The following is an 18,721-nucleotide window of genomic DNA, read 5'->3' on the forward strand; positions in this document are numbered from 1 at the left end:
AAGAGCCCTTTATATCGATATAAAGGGTGTTGTAGTGTGGACGGGTACAGCGTTAAATCGATTTAACGCTCTTTAAATTGATTTAAACGCGTAGTGTAGACCAGGCCTAGGATGGGCAGCGGTGCCGGCCACCGGAAGGTGCAGGGAGATCGCTGAACACCGAAGACGAAGTGCCCGGTGCCAATTCCGCTCGGTGCACTGGCGTTGGGGCCAGTGCCGACTCCATGAGAAGAGTCCGAAGTCTAATGTCTCTCTCTTTTTTAGTTCTGGGTTTAAAGGACCTGCAGATCTTACTGTGGTTGCTGATGTGAGATTCGCCGAAGCAGCGGAGACAGTTGGCATGCGGGTCACTTCTAGGCACTGAATACCCGTAAGACTCGCACAATTTAAATCCTGGCACCCGGGGCATGCCCAGGCCCAAACACTAACTAACTAAGCTGAAACTATATTGAACTGACATGGGTACTACTAACAATGAAACGAGTTCTGGGATGAGCTGCAACAAAGCTGGAGTAAGTAGTTGTGATGCACTGTCACTGGTGGCAAGAAGGAACTGAGGGTGGGTGGGGGAGCACATGGCTCCCCTAATAGCATGCTATAGAGGCACCACTCCAGGGGTTGCAGCAGCGCTCCCCCTGTGGGTACTGCTGAGGGAAGAACTTTAGCACCGGTGCACGCGGCGAGCACGAACACCTACTGTGGTATACACATGAGCAAGCACTCGAAGAAGTTAAATACGCGTATGATGAGATTGACCTGTATTGGTTTTCTATCCAGAAAATGCACATATCACAAATGAGAGCCCTTTAAATTTCTTGTACAGTAACTCCTCACAAAGTCGTCCCAGTTAACATTGTTTCGTTGTTACGTTGCTGATCAATTAGGGAACATGCTTGTTTAAAGTTTGTGCAATGCTCCCGTCTAATGTTGTTTGCAAGCTGCCTGCTTTGTCCACTGCTTGCAGGAAGAACAGCCGGTTGCAGCTAGCTGGTGGGGGCTTGTAACCAAGGTGGACCGGCAGCCCCCTCATCAGCTCCCCGTTCCGTTAAGTTCCCTATGTTGCAGCTGCCCAGCAGGCTATCAATCCGTAGTTTGGCTGTCCCGCCCCCCACTGCCATGTGCTGCTCCTGCCCTCTGCCTTGGAGCTGCTCCCACCCTCTGCCTTGGAGCTGCTCCCAGAGACTCCTGCTTGCTGTGCATGGGGGGAAAGAGAAGGCTAATGTCAAGGTGTCCCCTTCTCCCCTGCTCCAGCACTCCACTTACCCCTTCTCCATATAGTGCAGAGAGGGGACATGGATGGAGAGAGAGAGAGAGAGCTTGGGGCAGCAGCTGCTGTCTCAACTTCCTGATCCACTTAAAGACAATACACTGAAGAGTGGGTCAGCTTACTTAAAGGGGGAGTGTGCATCTCTCTCTCTCCCCCACACACAAGGTGTTTGTCTGTCTCCGTGTGCTATGCTGTCTCCCCTCCCTCCTGTTTGTGCTGCCTTGATGAGGCCCTACATTAACAACGTATTAACCTTTGAGGGCTCAGCTGAGTGCTAGTTCATCATTTAGCAGCAAAGCATTCCCTGGGAAATATCCCTCCCTCTTCCATCCTGTAACTTCACCACCTCAACCCAGCTTCACAATCATCAAAGCTGTGAACAGTATTAAACTGTTTGTTTAAAATGTATACTGTGTGTATATCTATATAAGATACAGTTTTTTGTCTGTTGAAAAAAAATTCCCTGGAACCTAACTCCCCCATTTATATTAATTCTTATGGGGAAACTGGATTCGCTTAACATCGTTTCGCTTAAAGTCGCAGTTTTCAACATAACTACAACGTTAAGCGAGGAGTTACTGTATTAGCATAAAGATGATAGATAACATTTGTCTAGACGTTAAGGACAATATAAATCTGCTGTGCTTACAGTGACTGATGACTACAGTTCAAATAATAAGCATCCGAGTAACAGCACACATAGATCAACTTGACATTCTATTTAAAGCAAATTCCTTGCACTCAAATGTGTAATGGTTTGCTTATATTTTGTTGGGTATGTTCCAAAAGGCAGCAGTTACCTACATATTAGTTTCTTGCAGTGCAATTCTGTTTTGAAAATGGCACCTTCTTACAGGCCACATCTGCTTCTCATGCTTATTCAGTAATAATCTGCTGACTTCAGTCACAACAGTAAGCTGTTATTACTTTTTTACTGCTGTCAGCACTGCAGAGTTATCTGGATTCTATTCTGGCTCAGATAGAATGTTTAATTAAAGGTCCAATCCTACAGGCTGGCAAGTGTCTCGAACTCCCACTGAAGTTAAAATAGGAGCGGAAGGTGCTCAGCAGAACTGGCAGAAATTGCTATATATTTATTGAAAAAAACTGTAATGAAAGTTTTCCCACCAGCTCTAATACCAAATGCTTTGCAGAATCAGGCCCCAAATCCTGCTCTCACTTATACCTTCTACTTCATTGCCTGCTCTCAGTTACACCTTTGCAAACCCACTGAAGACAATGGGTCTGTTCCTATGTAATAGATGGAAAATCTGACCCACGGATACAGAGGCCTTGGGGGAAACTAACCTTGTGGCCATTTTTACTTTATCTCCCAGTTAACACCCTATCGACCTTAACCAACCACTTGCAATCCTTCCTTTGTCTACTTTAGTAACAAATTTCCAAGTATCTCCATGGACAGATTGTTCATTCATGCCTTCTGCCACAGCAAAACCAAGTGTTTTCAGGTTCATATCCTCCTAATAAATATTGTCAACATTTACAGAGTACAACTGTACTTTAACCACTATCAACTTCAGACCAGGTTTACAAAGGTATTTAGGCACCTAAAGATGTAGATAGGCACCTTGTGAGATTTACAAAAACACCAATGTGAATCAAGAGCCCAACTCTCATTGACTTTCAATTGCTTTTGTGACTCCCACTGGTAGCCTATCTGTGTCTTTGGTCACCCGAATACCTTTGTAAACTTGACCATCATAATTCCATTTTTGCATTTAGTCAACATACATTAGAGAACCTAGAATTATTACTGAGAACATCTGGTACCAAAGAGCCTAAAAACCATACAACGTTCATCAAGCAAGACACCATTATCCCTCTTTGTAGCCATCAGTGGCTTTTTAATACTGTAACTCTGAGAATTACTTTTGTAATTCAAGACACACAAGAATTTTATTGTAGCTGTCAGGGGCCAATATTTTCATTACTATCAATTTTGGGTACCCAATTTGAGACACCCCAAAGGGCCCTGATTTTCAGAATGTGCTGAGTACCCATCCTCTGAAAAATCAGGCCCCTTTGAAGTGTGCCAAGCTGGGCACCCAAACTTGAGTCACTTTTGAAAATAATGGCCAGCATCCCTGCTTTGTGCTTCCATATATTTAATTTGTACCTGAAGTGAAGGATTAGGAATGGGCACAGGGGTCAGTTTATGTCTCAAAGCAGGTGCTGATTTTGGTCTTGGTCTTTTTATCTCTGGCTCTTCAACTCTTTGAAAGCCAATGTCATCTTCACAAGATTTTCTTGAAGATAGATGAGTGCAGTCAATCCCCTCCTCCCTGTAATAATGCCCAGCATTCCTGCTGCGCCCCTTGTGAGTGTCTGAGTCCTGCTTAAGTGCCAAGGACATTGGAGGCTGGGCAGTAGCTGGGCTGGTAGGTGGGGATCCAGTCGTTACAGTAGAGTCTGATGCAGAACTTGTCTGCTGTTTATGTTTAAATTTAATAGAGTCACTTCTCTTGGGAGGGGTTGGAGGAGTTGAAGCCACTTCAGCTTTTGAGGGCTGAGGCGAATGCGCGGACACCTGATTAGTGGAGAGATAGTCCATTTTGGGAGGAGTCTGTGGTCTTTTGAAAGTGTCAGGGTCGAAGATGGACTTCCTTTGCTTTGGCTTTTTGTACACAGAGAACTTTTCAGTTTCTGCTGTTGAAATATTGACCATCACTTTAGGCCACGTACCACCACTATGCTTAGCTCCATGCCCTTTGTCTAGTGTGGTCTCAACCATAATGCAGTCGGCTACCGTTGGCTCAAATGGAAGCCTCCTGCCATCCAAGTCAACAAGTCCATAGCCTCGTTCCCCATAAGTGTCTGGACTAAAGGAGCTAAGACTGTGTTCTGAATTACTGTGGCAGCTGTGCACAGCATTCCTGCGAGAGTCTGCCCGTAAAGCACGGCTGGAAAAGGGTGTGTGATCACAGAATGAACCACTCCCCTGGTCGCTCTGGTCCTTCTTGCCATCCAGGATGTCTGGATTGAAAATGTCTGTTTGTGTTGAACTGTTGTGTTTCAAGTTTCTTTTATTCTGAACTTGTATCTCTGATGTATGAACCCTGCAGTTCGATATTTTCTCTGAATCCTTCAGGTTTTCAAATATGTTCTGACCACTCCACGATGAGCTCTGAGGAAAAACCTAGGAGGAGAAAAATATTTAATCAACTCAAGACTGTGGCAGATTTGGATTTTGCACATGACAGCCTCACCTCCCTCTCTTTCCCCCAAGCTCCCAATTTACATGGAGACTGTACCGTGAAGATGATCATCAAGGAACAAGCCTATATTCTGGGGGAAACGATGGATAGCGTGTGCGTGGGTGGGAAGACTAGGGAGCAGCTTAACAAAATCTCACAGATTGCTGGTACAGGGAATCAGACTGAATGAGGACCGATAAAACAAACCTTTTGATCTTTTAAAAATATTGTCACAGAGGCAGCATGGTGTTGTTGATAAGGCCCTGGACCAGGAGTCCAGAGATCTGGTTTCTAGTTCTAGATCTACAACTATGCTGAATGACACCGGGCAAGTCACCTTTAGTGTCTCTGTTTTCCCTTCCACCTTTTGTCTGTCCTGTCTATTTAGCCTGTCAGCTCTCTGGGGCAGGGACTCTTACGGTGTGTATGGGGCACACCTAACATAACTGGCCCCTAACCTCAGTTGGGGTTTCTAGGAACAACCACAGTATAAAATATAAGTGTTTCCCTACAGACAACCCTTCAGAATGACAACTTCTGTTTATTCCTTATCATGGGCAGAGTCTGCTTTTCCACCAGTGATCCTCACTCCTGACACAGAGGGGACCCTTTCTAGGGGCAAAAGGACATATCAGTTTCCATGTCCATGCAAACTTCCTGCAGCCGATGCTAATGAGGGGATTATATTACCAGTTCTGTTGGTAGGTTTATTTTTTTTATGTGAACAGCAATCCACTGGGAACTGAACTGAGAGCAACCACTGAATTTCACATACTGTAGGATACCTAACAGCCATCCAAAGGTGGTAACTGATGTTGCACTCAATATGATTTTATGAAAATATGGTAATAAGTGTGAATATAATGTAACTAGAATATGCTTCATGCAAAAGATCTCTTGTTATCATTACAAAGCTTTAGTCTACTGAGTGTGGTCATCCTATTTGCATGTATGTATCATTCTTCTATCTGAAACTAGAAATATAAAATATAACTCTGAGGGCCTATTGTAATTATGCAAAGTGTGGGCCACTAATGGTGGTCTGGAATCTGGATGGCTCCCATCAACCAGGACAATTGACTGCGGATGGCTCTGTCTGCTTGCAGATCTTCCTGTAAGTCAGGCTGGGAGGAAGGAGGGCTTAAAAAGTCTTACAGAAACATGTGATCATGCCACCTGAACTGGTATCCATCTTTAATCTGGCATTTTTCCAGTTAGAAGGAGAGGTGGGAACCCAAAGAGGGACAATGGATTCCCTCTTTGTGCAAAAGATATATAAGGGCGTGGAACAGAACAAAGGGGGCTGCAGTCATGAGAAATCCCTTAGTTACCACCTGAGCTGGAACAAGGACTAAACCAGGGGAAAGGATTGGGCCAGACTAGGAAGGTGTCCAGTCTGTAAAAGAAGCTTCCTGGAACATCTCTGAGGGTGAGATTTCATTTGTAATCACTTTCTTACTGTATTAGGTTTAGATTTGCATGTTTTATTTTATTTTGCTTGGTAATTCACTTTGTTCTGTCTATTACTACTTGGAACCACTTAAATCCTACTTTCTATATTGAATAAAAGCACTTTTTACTTATTAATTAACCCAGAGTATGTATTAATACCGGTGAGGGTGAGAGAGAGAGAGAGAGAGAGAGAGAGAGAGAGAGTGTGTGTGTGTAAGAACAGCTGTGCATCTCTCTATCAGTGTTATAAGCTTTATACAGGATAAAACGGATTTATTTGGAGTTTGGACCCCACTGGGAGCTGGGCATCTGAGTGTTGGAGATAAGAACACTTCTTAAACTGTTTTCAGTTAAGCCTGCAATTTTGGGGGGACATTGTTCAGACCTGGGTCTGTGTTTGTAGCAGGCTAGCGTGTCTGGCTCAAACTGGGCAGGATACTGAAGTCCCAAGCTGCCAGGAAAAACGGGCTCAGAGGTAGTCCCAGAACATCAGTTGGCTGTCCCCAAGGGGATTTCTGTGATCCAACCCATCAAAAGTAACTACTGACAGGGACCAATCCCTACTAACCAGAGCGAAGCCATTTCATTTAGCTGAGTTTCCACATTACTGTATTCATTTTATGAAAGTGTTCTTCTCCTCTTTACAATTAAAAAAAAAAAAAAAAGTATAAATTGCTTCACTTCCTCCTTTTCTGTTCCCACACTCACCTTCATCAATGAGAGGGTAAGGGAATCCCTACAGTTTCGCAGCAAAGCTTCACATTCAGTCAGTGATTTATTATCTAGTGCAATGCCATTAATCTGCATAAAAACAAGGGTAAATTAGCAAAACAAACCTAGCAGCAGGCAACTGTCTTAGTTTACATACACCAAAAAACCAAACAAACTAAAGCAGAAAGGAAAATGTCAGTATCCTGGTAAACTGGATCATTTTTGCATATCAGGAGACTGTGTATTTTTCAGATTATTTCACTAATCAGAGATTTGCTGTAACCAGAACTGCAATTATGGACTTCCTACTTCACTGGAGCTGGTATTTAATGTATGATTGCTCCACTGCATATACCTCTACTCATCTTTATATATTTGCATGAATCTATCCTCCCTGAGATCTGTTACTCTGAATAAAATATATAACTTCTTTTAAAGATATTATGCAACAGATCACAGACCCCTAGCAGTTCCCGGAAGAGATAAGTAGCATCCTGGACGAGACAAGAATCTAATCACTTTCTTTAACTTGGTTCTGGAAGAGCAGGTATATCAGAGGGACAGAGTCTTCTCAAGTTCAGAGGAAGTCTGAAGGTAAGGACAGGCCCTTCATGGGATTTTGCAAATTGTAGGAGCGCCTGTAGTTTAATCAACGCATCCAGAAGGATTCTTTTAAAGGAAGAATAGTCATAAAATCATCCCAGATAATTTCTATTTCTAAACTCTAATGGAGGTCTAAAGAAGGTTCCTTGAACTGAAGTCCTTGTATTAAGTCATCTTACCTATCGTTTATTGTGAAAAGGGAAGGCAGTGAGATTGTCAACAAATACGTCTGCTGGATGAGTTACTGCAACCATATTTTCAAAACTTCACCAATGAAATTACTAAACGTGGGCTGTATTTTCTACTACTCACCCAACCTACTTATTCATTAAATCATTAAATTTAAAACAGAGAAAAACATGGTCAAATGAGTCAAATAAAAAGGTTTTAGGTTTAAAAAAAAAAAGGAAATGTATTTCATACTATCTGTGGTACTGAAATTCTGTTTGTTCTTTAGACTTACAGCAATTATTCTATCTCCCACGGCAAGGGACCCATCTTTGGCAGCAGGGCTACCGGGCACAACAGCAGCAGCAAATACTCCATTTTCTAAACTAATTCCACTATCTGAAATCCATAAAAATAAAACAAGTTCATTCTTGCACTTCAAATAATTTAGCACATATCTGACTTACCTGCATGAGAAAGAAACACAAGTAATGAAAATGCAGTTGAGAATAAATTAGTTTAACTTCTAACAACATTTAAAAACAAAAAAACACAGAAAAGCTATGAAAAGGGTTACAGATAACCTGAAATTTAATATAGCTTTACAAGCACTTTCTAGTGGAGAAAAAAAGATTGTAGGGATTTGCAAGTTTATTTAGCTGAACTAGAGGTGAGAAATCATACATTAGCAGTATTCGTGAAAGAAATCTATCCTTAAGTCACTACTACTTGTTCAGTTAAAAAAACAGCTAATGAGAACCCTTATCTAGAAAGTCATAACAATTCAAGTGAGTGGACTAATAGCCTGCCCTGAGCATTCAAACATAAATAATTACCTTTATGCCCAGCAAGATTGATGTGCAGAGGTGTTATCACTTTCCCGCCTAAGGACTTCCTTCTTCGAATCACCATATTAATAACTCCTCCTCCATTAAGTACAGCTTTTATAACTTGCTTCTTATCCTTATTAGTAAGATCCACGTCATTTATCTTCAGCAACCAATCATTCACTCTGGCAGTTAAAACAAAGGCAAGGAAGTCCATGTTATAAGAATACTTTGCTGCACATTGCAAATATGCAATAATTAATTAAAAGGATCATAATAGCACTAGCACAACCTTGATATGCCACCCTCAATTGTCTAAAACTCCCCATTTCTGAAAAAGTATGATGATTCCCAGCATCTATTAATGACATTGAGTGAGCCCCAGATCCTCCTGGTTCCACCGCCATTGCTTACGCCACTAGTCCTCAGCGTCTCCTAGTCAAGTTACTGATGCTTGGACACCTCGTATCTAAAAATGTGGTGAGTGGCACTGCTATGCAGGTACATTAAGCATCATTAGTTCCATGTTACAGCTGGCCTAACTAAACACAGATATTTAAAGCAATATTTATGAGAGGCAGGTACTCCTGTAAAGTGAATAAGCCATGATTATTATCTCAATAGTAGGGCTCTATCTCAGATTTTGGCAAGACGCTTAAATTTGCCATTCCTCTGTTACCCCAAATATTTTATTGTTCTTGAAAACTGTCTTGTGCATGAGCCAATCTCAAAATCTATCTATGTTTCAAGTATTCTGATGCAATTTTCTTGGGCAGAGATAGCATTTCATTAGACACTTTCAAAAAATTTCAAATGGGAGTCATTTAAAGCCTTTTAATATCAGAGCATATTCCCTTAATTTAAACAAAAAGGACACAGTATGTTCCAGCTTTTAGTGAGAGCTCAACTGTAAAAATCTGAAAAGAAATGAGTCACAAGGCAGGTGAAAGTCAGCCTTATAATAAGACTATGGCAGCAACTTTAACTATGGAGAGGCTTCTTTCCATAATAAACCCCACACACATCTGCAGAGACTAGATAAAAGCTCTGGTTCTACTGCTTCAAAACACAAGCCTCTACCACTTACAGAAAAGGAAGGTCTCCTCTAGCTTTGTGGAACAGACACCACGATTTTTTGTAAGCTTAACCAATCGAGGGCCAGATGGCTTGCATAGTCCATGATTCTAATTCCATTTAAATAAGGCAAAAAACTTCAATTGACATTATGGCATCACGACTGGGTCACAAACTATCCATAATCTTTCCCCCCAGAACTATAGCTTGCCCACAAATTCTCAAGAAGATCTAAGTAAACAGCAAGTTTGAAGAGAGAAACAGGTTAAGTGCTAGAGGCAGACAAACTAGCCACAGACAAAGTCAACATTTCAAACTAGGATTTTTTTTTTAAATTATCTGTAAACCAAGAATAGCTAGATTTATTTCCATAATGCTTTGCAAACACCTTCTTCTTACTGCAATTTTCAGATCAAACCAAATTTTCCAAGCCTAAGTTATTAGGGAGCTAAAACAGAACCCACTTAAAATATGGAGAGATCACCAATCATCCACAGTATTTTGATTTTTTTTTTCCTTTTACAACCAAAGCAAAATAAGTAAGTGTTTCCAATTGGCATGCAAATGATTTACCAGTTAACACTGTACCTTAATCGACCATCTGCAATACTTCCTTTGTCTACTTTGGTGACAAAAATCCCACAGTCTCCAGGGAGGTATGGTTCATTCACACCTTCTGCCACATCAAAACCAAGTGCTTTCAAGTCCATATCCTCCTAATAAACATTGTTAATGTTACGAGCAATTCAACTGGAATTGAAACTAATTTGCATTTGTATGTACACAGAAATTGTAAACTGACTGCCAGGTTTCAGAGTAGCAGCCCTGTATCCACAAAAAGAACAGGAGTACTTGTGGCACCTTAGAGACTAACAAATTTATTTGAGCATAAGCTTTCGAGGGCTACAGCCCACTTCTTCGGATGCATATATTGGAACATATATTGAGGAGATATATATACACATACAGAGAGTATGAAAAGGTGGGAGTTGTTTTCCAACTCTGAGAGGCCAATTAAGTAAGAAAAAAATTTTGAAGTGATAATCAAGATAGCCCAGTACAGACAGTTTGATAAGAAGTGAGAGAATACTTACAAGGGGAGATAGATTCAATGTCTGTAATGGCTCAGCCATTCCCAGTCCCTATTTAAGCCTAAATTGATCATATCTAGTTTGCGTATCAATTCCAGCTCAGCAGTTTCTCATTGGAGTTTGTTTTTGAAAGACAACTCCCACATGTTACGAATTAATCTCCTTATTTTAAAAAATATTATATATATTTGTTTATTTATTTACACACACCATTTTTAAATAAAGGCAACAGTTGTGTGGTTTACAAGATTAGATGGCAAAGTTATCTGTGGTTTGTACTCCACAAGAGGGAGTAGATTCCTGTAACAAATCTCTTTGATAATGGTCTATTGTGCTTTAATGTGTCAGCTTTTCATATCTGACTGGTATGGTATTTGTTGTAGATACTGCATTTATGGTACGTAACCACAATTAAAATAAATAATGTTTAAAAATACATATTCAACAAACAGCATTATTTTTATAACCCATTGTGCAAGGGATGTAATGCTGAAACATCACACAATTCATTCATATAACACATTAAAGTCTTCAATGTATCTTGGGCTTACTCGGTCTTTTTCAAACTCCACCACTTCTGTTTCCCATTCCAGAGAATCCGTGTCTATAGCTGAATCATGAGAACTGTGGGCCATCAACTGCCGAAACCTGGCTTCCTTTTCCAACTGGTTCTCCATCTTCTCTCTATGGAATGAAAGACATGTGTTTATAGCTGATTCAGCAGCTCCCTTGTAAAGAAATGAACGAATGAGATTAGGTACTTTACAGTTCCTTCTCTAATTTAGCAATACAATCTCTGCTCAGTCTATCCAATACCATAATCTAAATAGAAACCTGAAATCACTTTTTAAAACTTTATTTCCTTCCTCCACTCTGAAAAATTATGTAATGCATGTTTTCTCCTCTTATTTATAATTCAGTGGGAATCTGGAGGCAATGAACAAAGCTATAGTGAAAGCCTGACTGCAGTGAAAGGGTTGCTTCAGTGCATTTCAACAGACACATTTAGTATGTAGACGTGTTCAGAACATATTACGCTTTGACTGAGCAGTCTAATCAGAATGAAGACTTTCTTATTTGCGGGGGGGTAACATGACTAACCAACCAGCTCCTTTAGCCCTTTGTTAGGCATTTTACACAATGCTGATCTACAAATTCATCTACACATGTATCCTATTGTGTACAATAGGCGTTTAAGATTCATTTAATCTTAACGGAAACGGTGGGTATATTGCAGGCAAAAGGTCATGATACGCCAGGGGCACACAGATTTCAAAATAATTACTATTTCATCAGTATATGTTGACTTGAAAATTTCTCTTTTTCTAACTGAATAGCTTTTTTAAAAGCATTAGAACCAAGATGCTTTCTTAAATTTCAAGCTGCTATAAAGCTTTTGATTACTGTTTAAGCTGAGCAAGTTACTGAAGTTAGTTGGACCAGAATGAGCCCTGCTTTGTGTTGGGGCAGTGTGTCTACCCTAATGGGTTTGTGTACTAGTGTTTATCTTAGTCACACAGATACAGACTTCGCTTACATAGACAGGCCTGAAGAGTCTGTTAATGAAAGGTTTCTAATATAAAAAGCATTCTGTGCAATGAAATCATTTTATAACATACTTTAGTTCCTTCAGTTCACGCACAGCATCATTTTTTTGCTTTCTCATGTCATCGAGATTGCGAAGAGCTTCTGCCAAGTCACTCACAGCTCTGTCTCGCTCTCTCCTCAAGTTGTCACACAAAGTCCTTGAAAATAACATACATTCAGGTAAAACTTTTAAGCTGCAACTTACATTTACTAACTTACAGAACCCTGAATCCTTATACCACTCATGTCCTCTAACTGCTACAAAATCCTTCCTTTAGAAATTCCACTTTTGTACTTAGTGTTTATCTAGAACAAAAGAGGTGTTAGGTGTTTTACAGACAGTAAAACCATGACTAGATCCTCAGAAATTATACCACTCTCTGACTGCTGTGCTGATGGGCTCAGGAGGGATGTTTACCAGAGAGAAGTTAGTATGGTGATAAAGGGGATGTCTTGGAAGACGCTACCAAATTAAGAAGGGCTATCCTCCTATTACTTAAGTACACTGTGATAAAATCACGCATTGGCTCAAAAAAAGTTAAAAGACGTGCTATCAAAAAATGTCAATCTCTGAAAGAGTCAGCTGCATTACAAGAACACCACTGCCATTTAGCCACTGAGATTATGAAGAGCACCAGCGTTATCATCTAACATGTTTACCGTATGCTCTCTCTTTCTGCAACTATCTTGTCCCGTTCTTGAAAGGCCCAATCTCTCCGACATTTGGCTACTTCTGCTTCCTGGACAGCTTCCTTTAGTTCCTGTGACATGGCCTCATATTGCTTCCGAAGCATTTCAATTTCTTTGTTAGCTCTTTCTATGTCCAGTGTAGCAGAATCCTGGATCTATGAGTTCAAATATATAGACATATGTGTTTTATGTACAATTCATACAATGAGTAGGCACACTCGGTTTTGTAACCCTTACTACAGGTTTGTTATATGAAGGGCTCAGTCCTGAAATCCTGCCACAGACTAAACTATCATTCAGTGGGAATCCCAAAATCAGTCGGAATTTTGCCTGCATAAAGGGTTCAGGGTTGACTCTAAGCATTTTAGTGCATAGGAAGAGAGGACGGTCAATGACTCATAGGACTGATCTATGGTAGAAGATTCTTCCTCTTAGAGCAAAATCAATATATACTTCATACTTCAGAGATATCTTGCTGACTCATTGATGTGTTTTAGCACACAGAGACAGAAGGTGTCTAAGGACAGCTAGAAACAAGATAACACAGTGAACAATAATGGCACAGACTGGCTGTTTTAGTGTCTAGGACTGATCCTAATAAAGGCAGTAAACATCAGATGTACAGATTTACAGTACACCTACACTTGTGATTCACAATCCCCAATCTCTCAAGGAGAATAGCAGCTCTCCAAGCAGTTTTTGTTTTAATTTAGCGTTTTAGAAAAGTTTTTTTTTTTTTTTTTTTTTTAGAAGGAGAAATAAAATAAGAACCAGCACCTCTCTACCATTGCAGGTTTCAAAACAGCAAAGGAAATAGCGACAATGACAATGGTGACTGAAAGAGAACACTTCCATGTGTGCCCACAAGAGAAACAAGCTTATTTTAACACAATCACACTTCAAGCCCTAATCCTGCAGATAGTTACAAGTGAGTTTAACTTGACATATGTAAGTAGTCCTGATGAACTCAATGGGACTACTGTCTTGAGAAAAGTTAAGCAACTGTGTGTTTGCAAGAACAGGGTCTAAATACATGTAGAGGGGTCCATACACCCAGGACACAACACTTTTAGGGCTGTATGCCTCCACCAATGGTTTTAATTGTAACCATTCATGCTTAAAACCCCCAGCCACATTCCAACCCACCACTCTGAAAAGTCTAATACTAATTCATGAGAACTAACAAAAGAGACAAAAATTCATGTCCTGCCTTTTGGTGTGCTATCTACGTTCCCACTCTTCCACCCACACCTGCACCGCATCCCTCAAAACCCCCAAATGAACCCACAGCAACTGAGATTTGACCCTATGTAGTATGTATCCAGCACTGATTACATCACAGAGATCTCCGCTCAGCTTGTTCAGGATCCTCCACTCCCCTTCATAAAACAAAGACAGGCCCTAAGAACTCACATTTCACTCCTCTTGAATCTCCTGCTGTAGAGATCCTTAAAAGCTGTTTTAACAGCCATCTCTCATTCAGCAGAGGATTTGGTAGGCTCCTCCTTTGGAGTGTATCAAGTGCAACGCTTTACCTATATGCGAAGTGGGGCACACTGCTGGGTGACAAGGTGCTACTGGTCCTGTCTACATGAAGTATTCCCAAACTCCTGCTGATACTCTGAAGAAGGCTGTAACTCAAGCCAAAGTCTTCCCATATCAGTGGGTTTTGATGAGGGGGAGGTGGAGAAAAGCTTTCTGCACAACAAGATAGAGAGTTGGAGGCATGATAGCCAACTGAAAATAAAAGGGTTCTGCACAGCCCAGTTGAATTCCTACTTTTATTGCTGACTTGAATTCTGATTCAAGATTGACAAATATACCTGGCACAGAAAGCTGAGGATGGGGAAGTTCTGGTGGTGAAAAGAGTTTATTATGATACAGGATTGATATCATAATGAAAATACACCCTTCTCACAAACAAAAACAACAAAAAAAAACTTCTGAAGGGTCTTCGCTAATATCAAAATTACTGTAAATCCTGTACTTCTTTCTCAAGCATGAGAAGCAGGGATAGTATAGGATTTTACATATTACTACATTACAGTATACGGATGTATGTGATATATTACATACAATAGATCTACAAACATGCAAAACTGCAAAAATATTTTAACTCGTTTACATAATCACTAACAGTCACAGTTTGATGTGTTCCATCATCCCTTTAATGATCTGTATATCTTAGTGTGATTGAATGTAAACAAATTATGCAGAACAGAAAAACTTTTTAGTCACACTTATAAATTGCTCTATAAAAGTTTAAATTGTTGGCACACACAATAAGCATGTTACAGACATAAGTAGCTATGTAACAGATATATATGAGCACACCAGCAGAAGGTATTACAGATTGTTTTAAATGACTGAGAGGATTCATAGCAGCAAAGAAGGGGCTAAGGAGTGCCTTTAGATCCAACTACCCCCACCCTGCTACACCTGTAGCCAATGACAACCAAGGAGGAGAATAAAAAGACCACCTGGCTCAGTTCAGGGCTGACAGGCACAGAGCCTGCTAGCCGGAGCAGCCACTGGAGGAACAGCACGACCCCAAGGAGCGCACAACACTCAAATCAGAGACTAGTGGGGGAACCAAGCCCAAAGGAAAGGGCAGGGATGCACCGCCTCACCCCTCCTCTCAGCAGAAGACTGGGGGACAGACTAGTGTTTGGGGATTTTTTTTGTTATTCAACATTTTGGAGGTTGAGCCCCTCAAAAGACTGATAGGAAAACTAGCTGATGGGACTGAGCCTGACTCAGTGGGGTCCTGGAAGATCCATAAGGGGGTGATGCTCCAGCCACACCACTACTGTAACCTGCTGAACTGTTGGGTTATAACAGTCTGTTAACCATATATTAAAAAATCTATTAACCATTTATTAATCCTTTATAAATGGAAACTTTAAAACTGTGACTGACTGATTTATTTTCAACAAGTAGTCTAGTCACTCCCCCCTCATAAGGAGTGTGTGCAGGCATGCATAAGAAGCATTCTTCATTGCATTAAAAAAAAAAGCTTTGTATCAAGACATTTACACGCCTGCCAAATGGTATTTACTCTCCTCGACCTAAAAAGAAAAAGCCATCTACAAAGACAGCCAGTACCTGACGAGCTTGGTAATATTCCCTTAGCAGATGGTCTCTCTGGATGATAGCTTCTGTTCTCTCTTTCCTGGCAACATCTCTTTCTTCCTTCACTGTCTCTATATCCTTGCAAACTTGATCAAGCTCCTTCTGGGCCTCAGCCTTGTCCTTCACTTCATGACAGTACTTTTCCAGCAACTCATTCCTCTCACAAATTGCTCGATCTCTTTCTACTAGAGATGAGTTTAGCTCCTACAACGAGACCCATTGTTTGCAGGGTGTTAGGTACAGAGCAATATTTCTTCTTTCCAGTTGAACATACATTGACACCTTAAAAACTGAGGGTGTATAACGAACGTTCTGCGAAAAAGGGAATTGTACAGCTCTGTCCCCATATTAAATTCAGAAAAAGAATAGCTAACAATGTTCAGCAAAGTGTTAAGACTGCCACACCACCACCTTTAAACACCTTGCTCTCTGTATAATGAAGCACATAATCTAGGAACACTCATGGTTTTGAGAAACCTGGAGAAAGGACATTTGTTGCAAGTCCTCAGGACTCCTGGATAGCCAGTCAGATTTAACACAAAACAATCATATTACGTATTTTAAATGTATTTTTATTCAAAGTTGTAATTACATAGTGCTATACTGCTCCCCTTTGCAGAATGTGAGCACAAACCTTTCCCTTTTGTGTTACTTCAAAGCAATTTCCTTCATTATTGCACAGCCGAGATAATATTTTCCAACCTAAGTTAATGAGTGCCCTGTAGCTCCACATTTGTTTTAAAGGGACATGAGTATCTTTCAGTGTAAGACACCAATTGTGTGTACATGTACCATGAAGTGTTACTATTATAAGAATATGATGTGCCATAAAATACTGTGAACAATACATTATATTGAATGTAGCATGCAAATCAACTGCAAGGTGTGAACATTCTGCTAATGGGCCTGTGCAACATCATGAAGACAAGGAGTCATTCTTAGGAGACTTCAAACAGAGCTGTTAAGATCATAAAAACAATCCTGCTGTTATATTGCAGCAGAGATTTTTGTGTAGCAGTTAAAGTAGGAGACTTGCACCAGGACTCCTGGGTTTTATTCCCACCACTCACTCAATCTGTGTGACCTTGAATAAATCATTTGTCCTGATTTTCTGAGGTGCTGACTTCAGTGGGAGCTGTGGTTGTTTAGTGCCTCAGAAAAAAATCAGGCCCACCACATCAGTTTGTAGCATGGCTTGAATAATTTCTCTGCAGAAAGTGCTTTGAGATTCTTGGATAAAGGTGATATAGAAGTAATAAAGTGTCATCGGTGTTCAGCAGAGCAAAAAGGCCAACAAAGCATTGGGGCAAAGGAATCACTCCTGAAAAGGCTTTTAAATATTAGAAAATCATACTTTAAAAAACTTTGGGAAAATTAGGCACTGCAATAATTCTCTCAAAGGTGCTCACATTGAAATAAAATAACGCAACTCGCTGATTTAGGACAGACATCTCTTCTTTCTAACCAATGGTAATGCCTCCTCTCATTTGTTTTATGCAGTTTAGACTGAACAGCAACCTGACAGCACAAGGTCAAATATCATCTGATGCCCGTCAAAACAATTCCCAATAGAAAATGCTGCTCTCTGATCTGAAGAATCATTCTGTGTGGCACCAGCATGATGGCTGAATAGGGTGGGAGTGTTAAACTCCACACAATGGTGGGAAAGCAGGACTACTGGATATGAGTAGGTGACTACAGAGACTACCAGTGTAGAAGGGAAGATTGCTAACATGGTTGTGTGTCCGGATCACCAGAAAATTCTCTTCTCTTTAGCAAACAGAAATGGATGCTGTAAATATAAAAAACTGTGGAACTTCAGTCCCAAATCCCAGCTGAAGAGTTTATCCTATTCTCCTGGTAAACAAGAACTGCCATATTGCTCATTATTTACAAAAGGTGCTGCTACAATTATAAGCGTGGGACAGTGCTAATAATGATTGGGCAACTGTTGCTTGTTCTTGCTCAATTTGCTTCTGCCTACAGGTATGTAGAACTCAAAATACAGAGTTTCGTTACTATATAATCAAATGGAGAATGTAGCTAACTGCTGTTTGCATCTGTGATAAAAATTCTTACTCTTGTAGGAAGTTTTCAAATGTGAATACCTTGTGATGAAGAGCCCATAAGATACAAGAGCAAAGACAACGTTTTCAGCAAAGAAAAGAGCCAACTGAATTGCTGAGATAAAAGTATCATATACCCAGGTAGTTGCTTGTGCACCCCCATCCTAAAAGTAAAATGGTATGACAGGCTACCTGAGCCTGGAAAAACAGACAAAAATCCCTTATCAAAAGCTCTGCGTATGGCTAAAATCATTGGGCTCTTGCCTGAAATTGTCCGCAATAAGAACGCTTAATTCAGTTTTTCTACTTTTGATTTGTTCTACCACCTGTGTGCGCCATACATTTCAGAAGTGTCTGGATATGGTTTAGTCCATTTGTGTTGGAGCACACAGGATGCCTGAAGATGTAGAAACTAGGGAGTAGCACTAGGTCTAGAGTTCAGGGCTCATTTGTTCATTCAATTTTTAAAAGCTAAATTGTAAGAAAAACCTTTAGCTTTGGTAGCTTTTACATTTTAGTAATAGCACAAAAACTGCATCACTATATACAGATGTACTGCAGGATGAACATTTAAAACAGTTTAAATTGATGCAGTGCTGTTTTAGACAAATAGCTATGACCATAATACATGACAGTCATAACTGCAACATATCACTAGGTGGAGCTACACACAATAGGCAGCAATTGCAGTATGAGATATACTCAAACTCTTTGAAAGGATAATCCCATTTACATGGGATTCTCATGCATGGTACTCCAAGTGGAAGTGTCACTTGATCAATAAACCACCTGTATATCCCTCTCAAATTCCTGCCCAGGTACTAGATCCAGTCAGAAC

General features: G+C 40.4%; 1 protein-coding gene across 2 annotated transcripts in view; it reads right to left on the reverse strand.

Moving 5' to 3' along the window:
- DLG5 (discs large MAGUK scaffold protein 5) overlaps positions 1–18,721 on the reverse strand; it is a 209,991-nt gene that overhangs the window by 47,644 nt on the left and 143,626 nt on the right. For both annotated transcript variants that reach the window (XM_032783051.2, XM_032783052.2), the window contains exons 8-16: positions 15,791–16,021; positions 12,656–12,840; positions 12,028–12,153; positions 10,960–11,092; positions 9,906–10,033; positions 8,253–8,428; positions 7,712–7,815; positions 6,643–6,735; positions 3,405–4,424 (exon numbers count right to left, since the gene is read on the reverse strand). In XM_032783051.2, the coding sequence (XP_032638942.1) occupies positions 3,405–4,424; positions 6,643–6,735; positions 7,712–7,815; positions 8,253–8,428; positions 9,906–10,033; positions 10,960–11,092; positions 12,028–12,153; positions 12,656–12,840; positions 15,791–16,021 (2,196 nt within the window). The remainder of the gene's footprint in view (positions 1–3,404; positions 4,425–6,642; positions 6,736–7,711; positions 7,816–8,252; positions 8,429–9,905; positions 10,034–10,959; positions 11,093–12,027; positions 12,154–12,655; positions 12,841–15,790; positions 16,022–18,721) is intronic.

Source organism: Chelonoidis abingdonii, chromosome 15, assembly GCF_003597395.2.
Source record: "Chelonoidis abingdonii isolate Lonesome George chromosome 15, CheloAbing_2.0, whole genome shotgun sequence".
NCBI lineage: Eukaryota > Metazoa > Chordata > Testudines > Testudinidae > Chelonoidis > Chelonoidis abingdonii.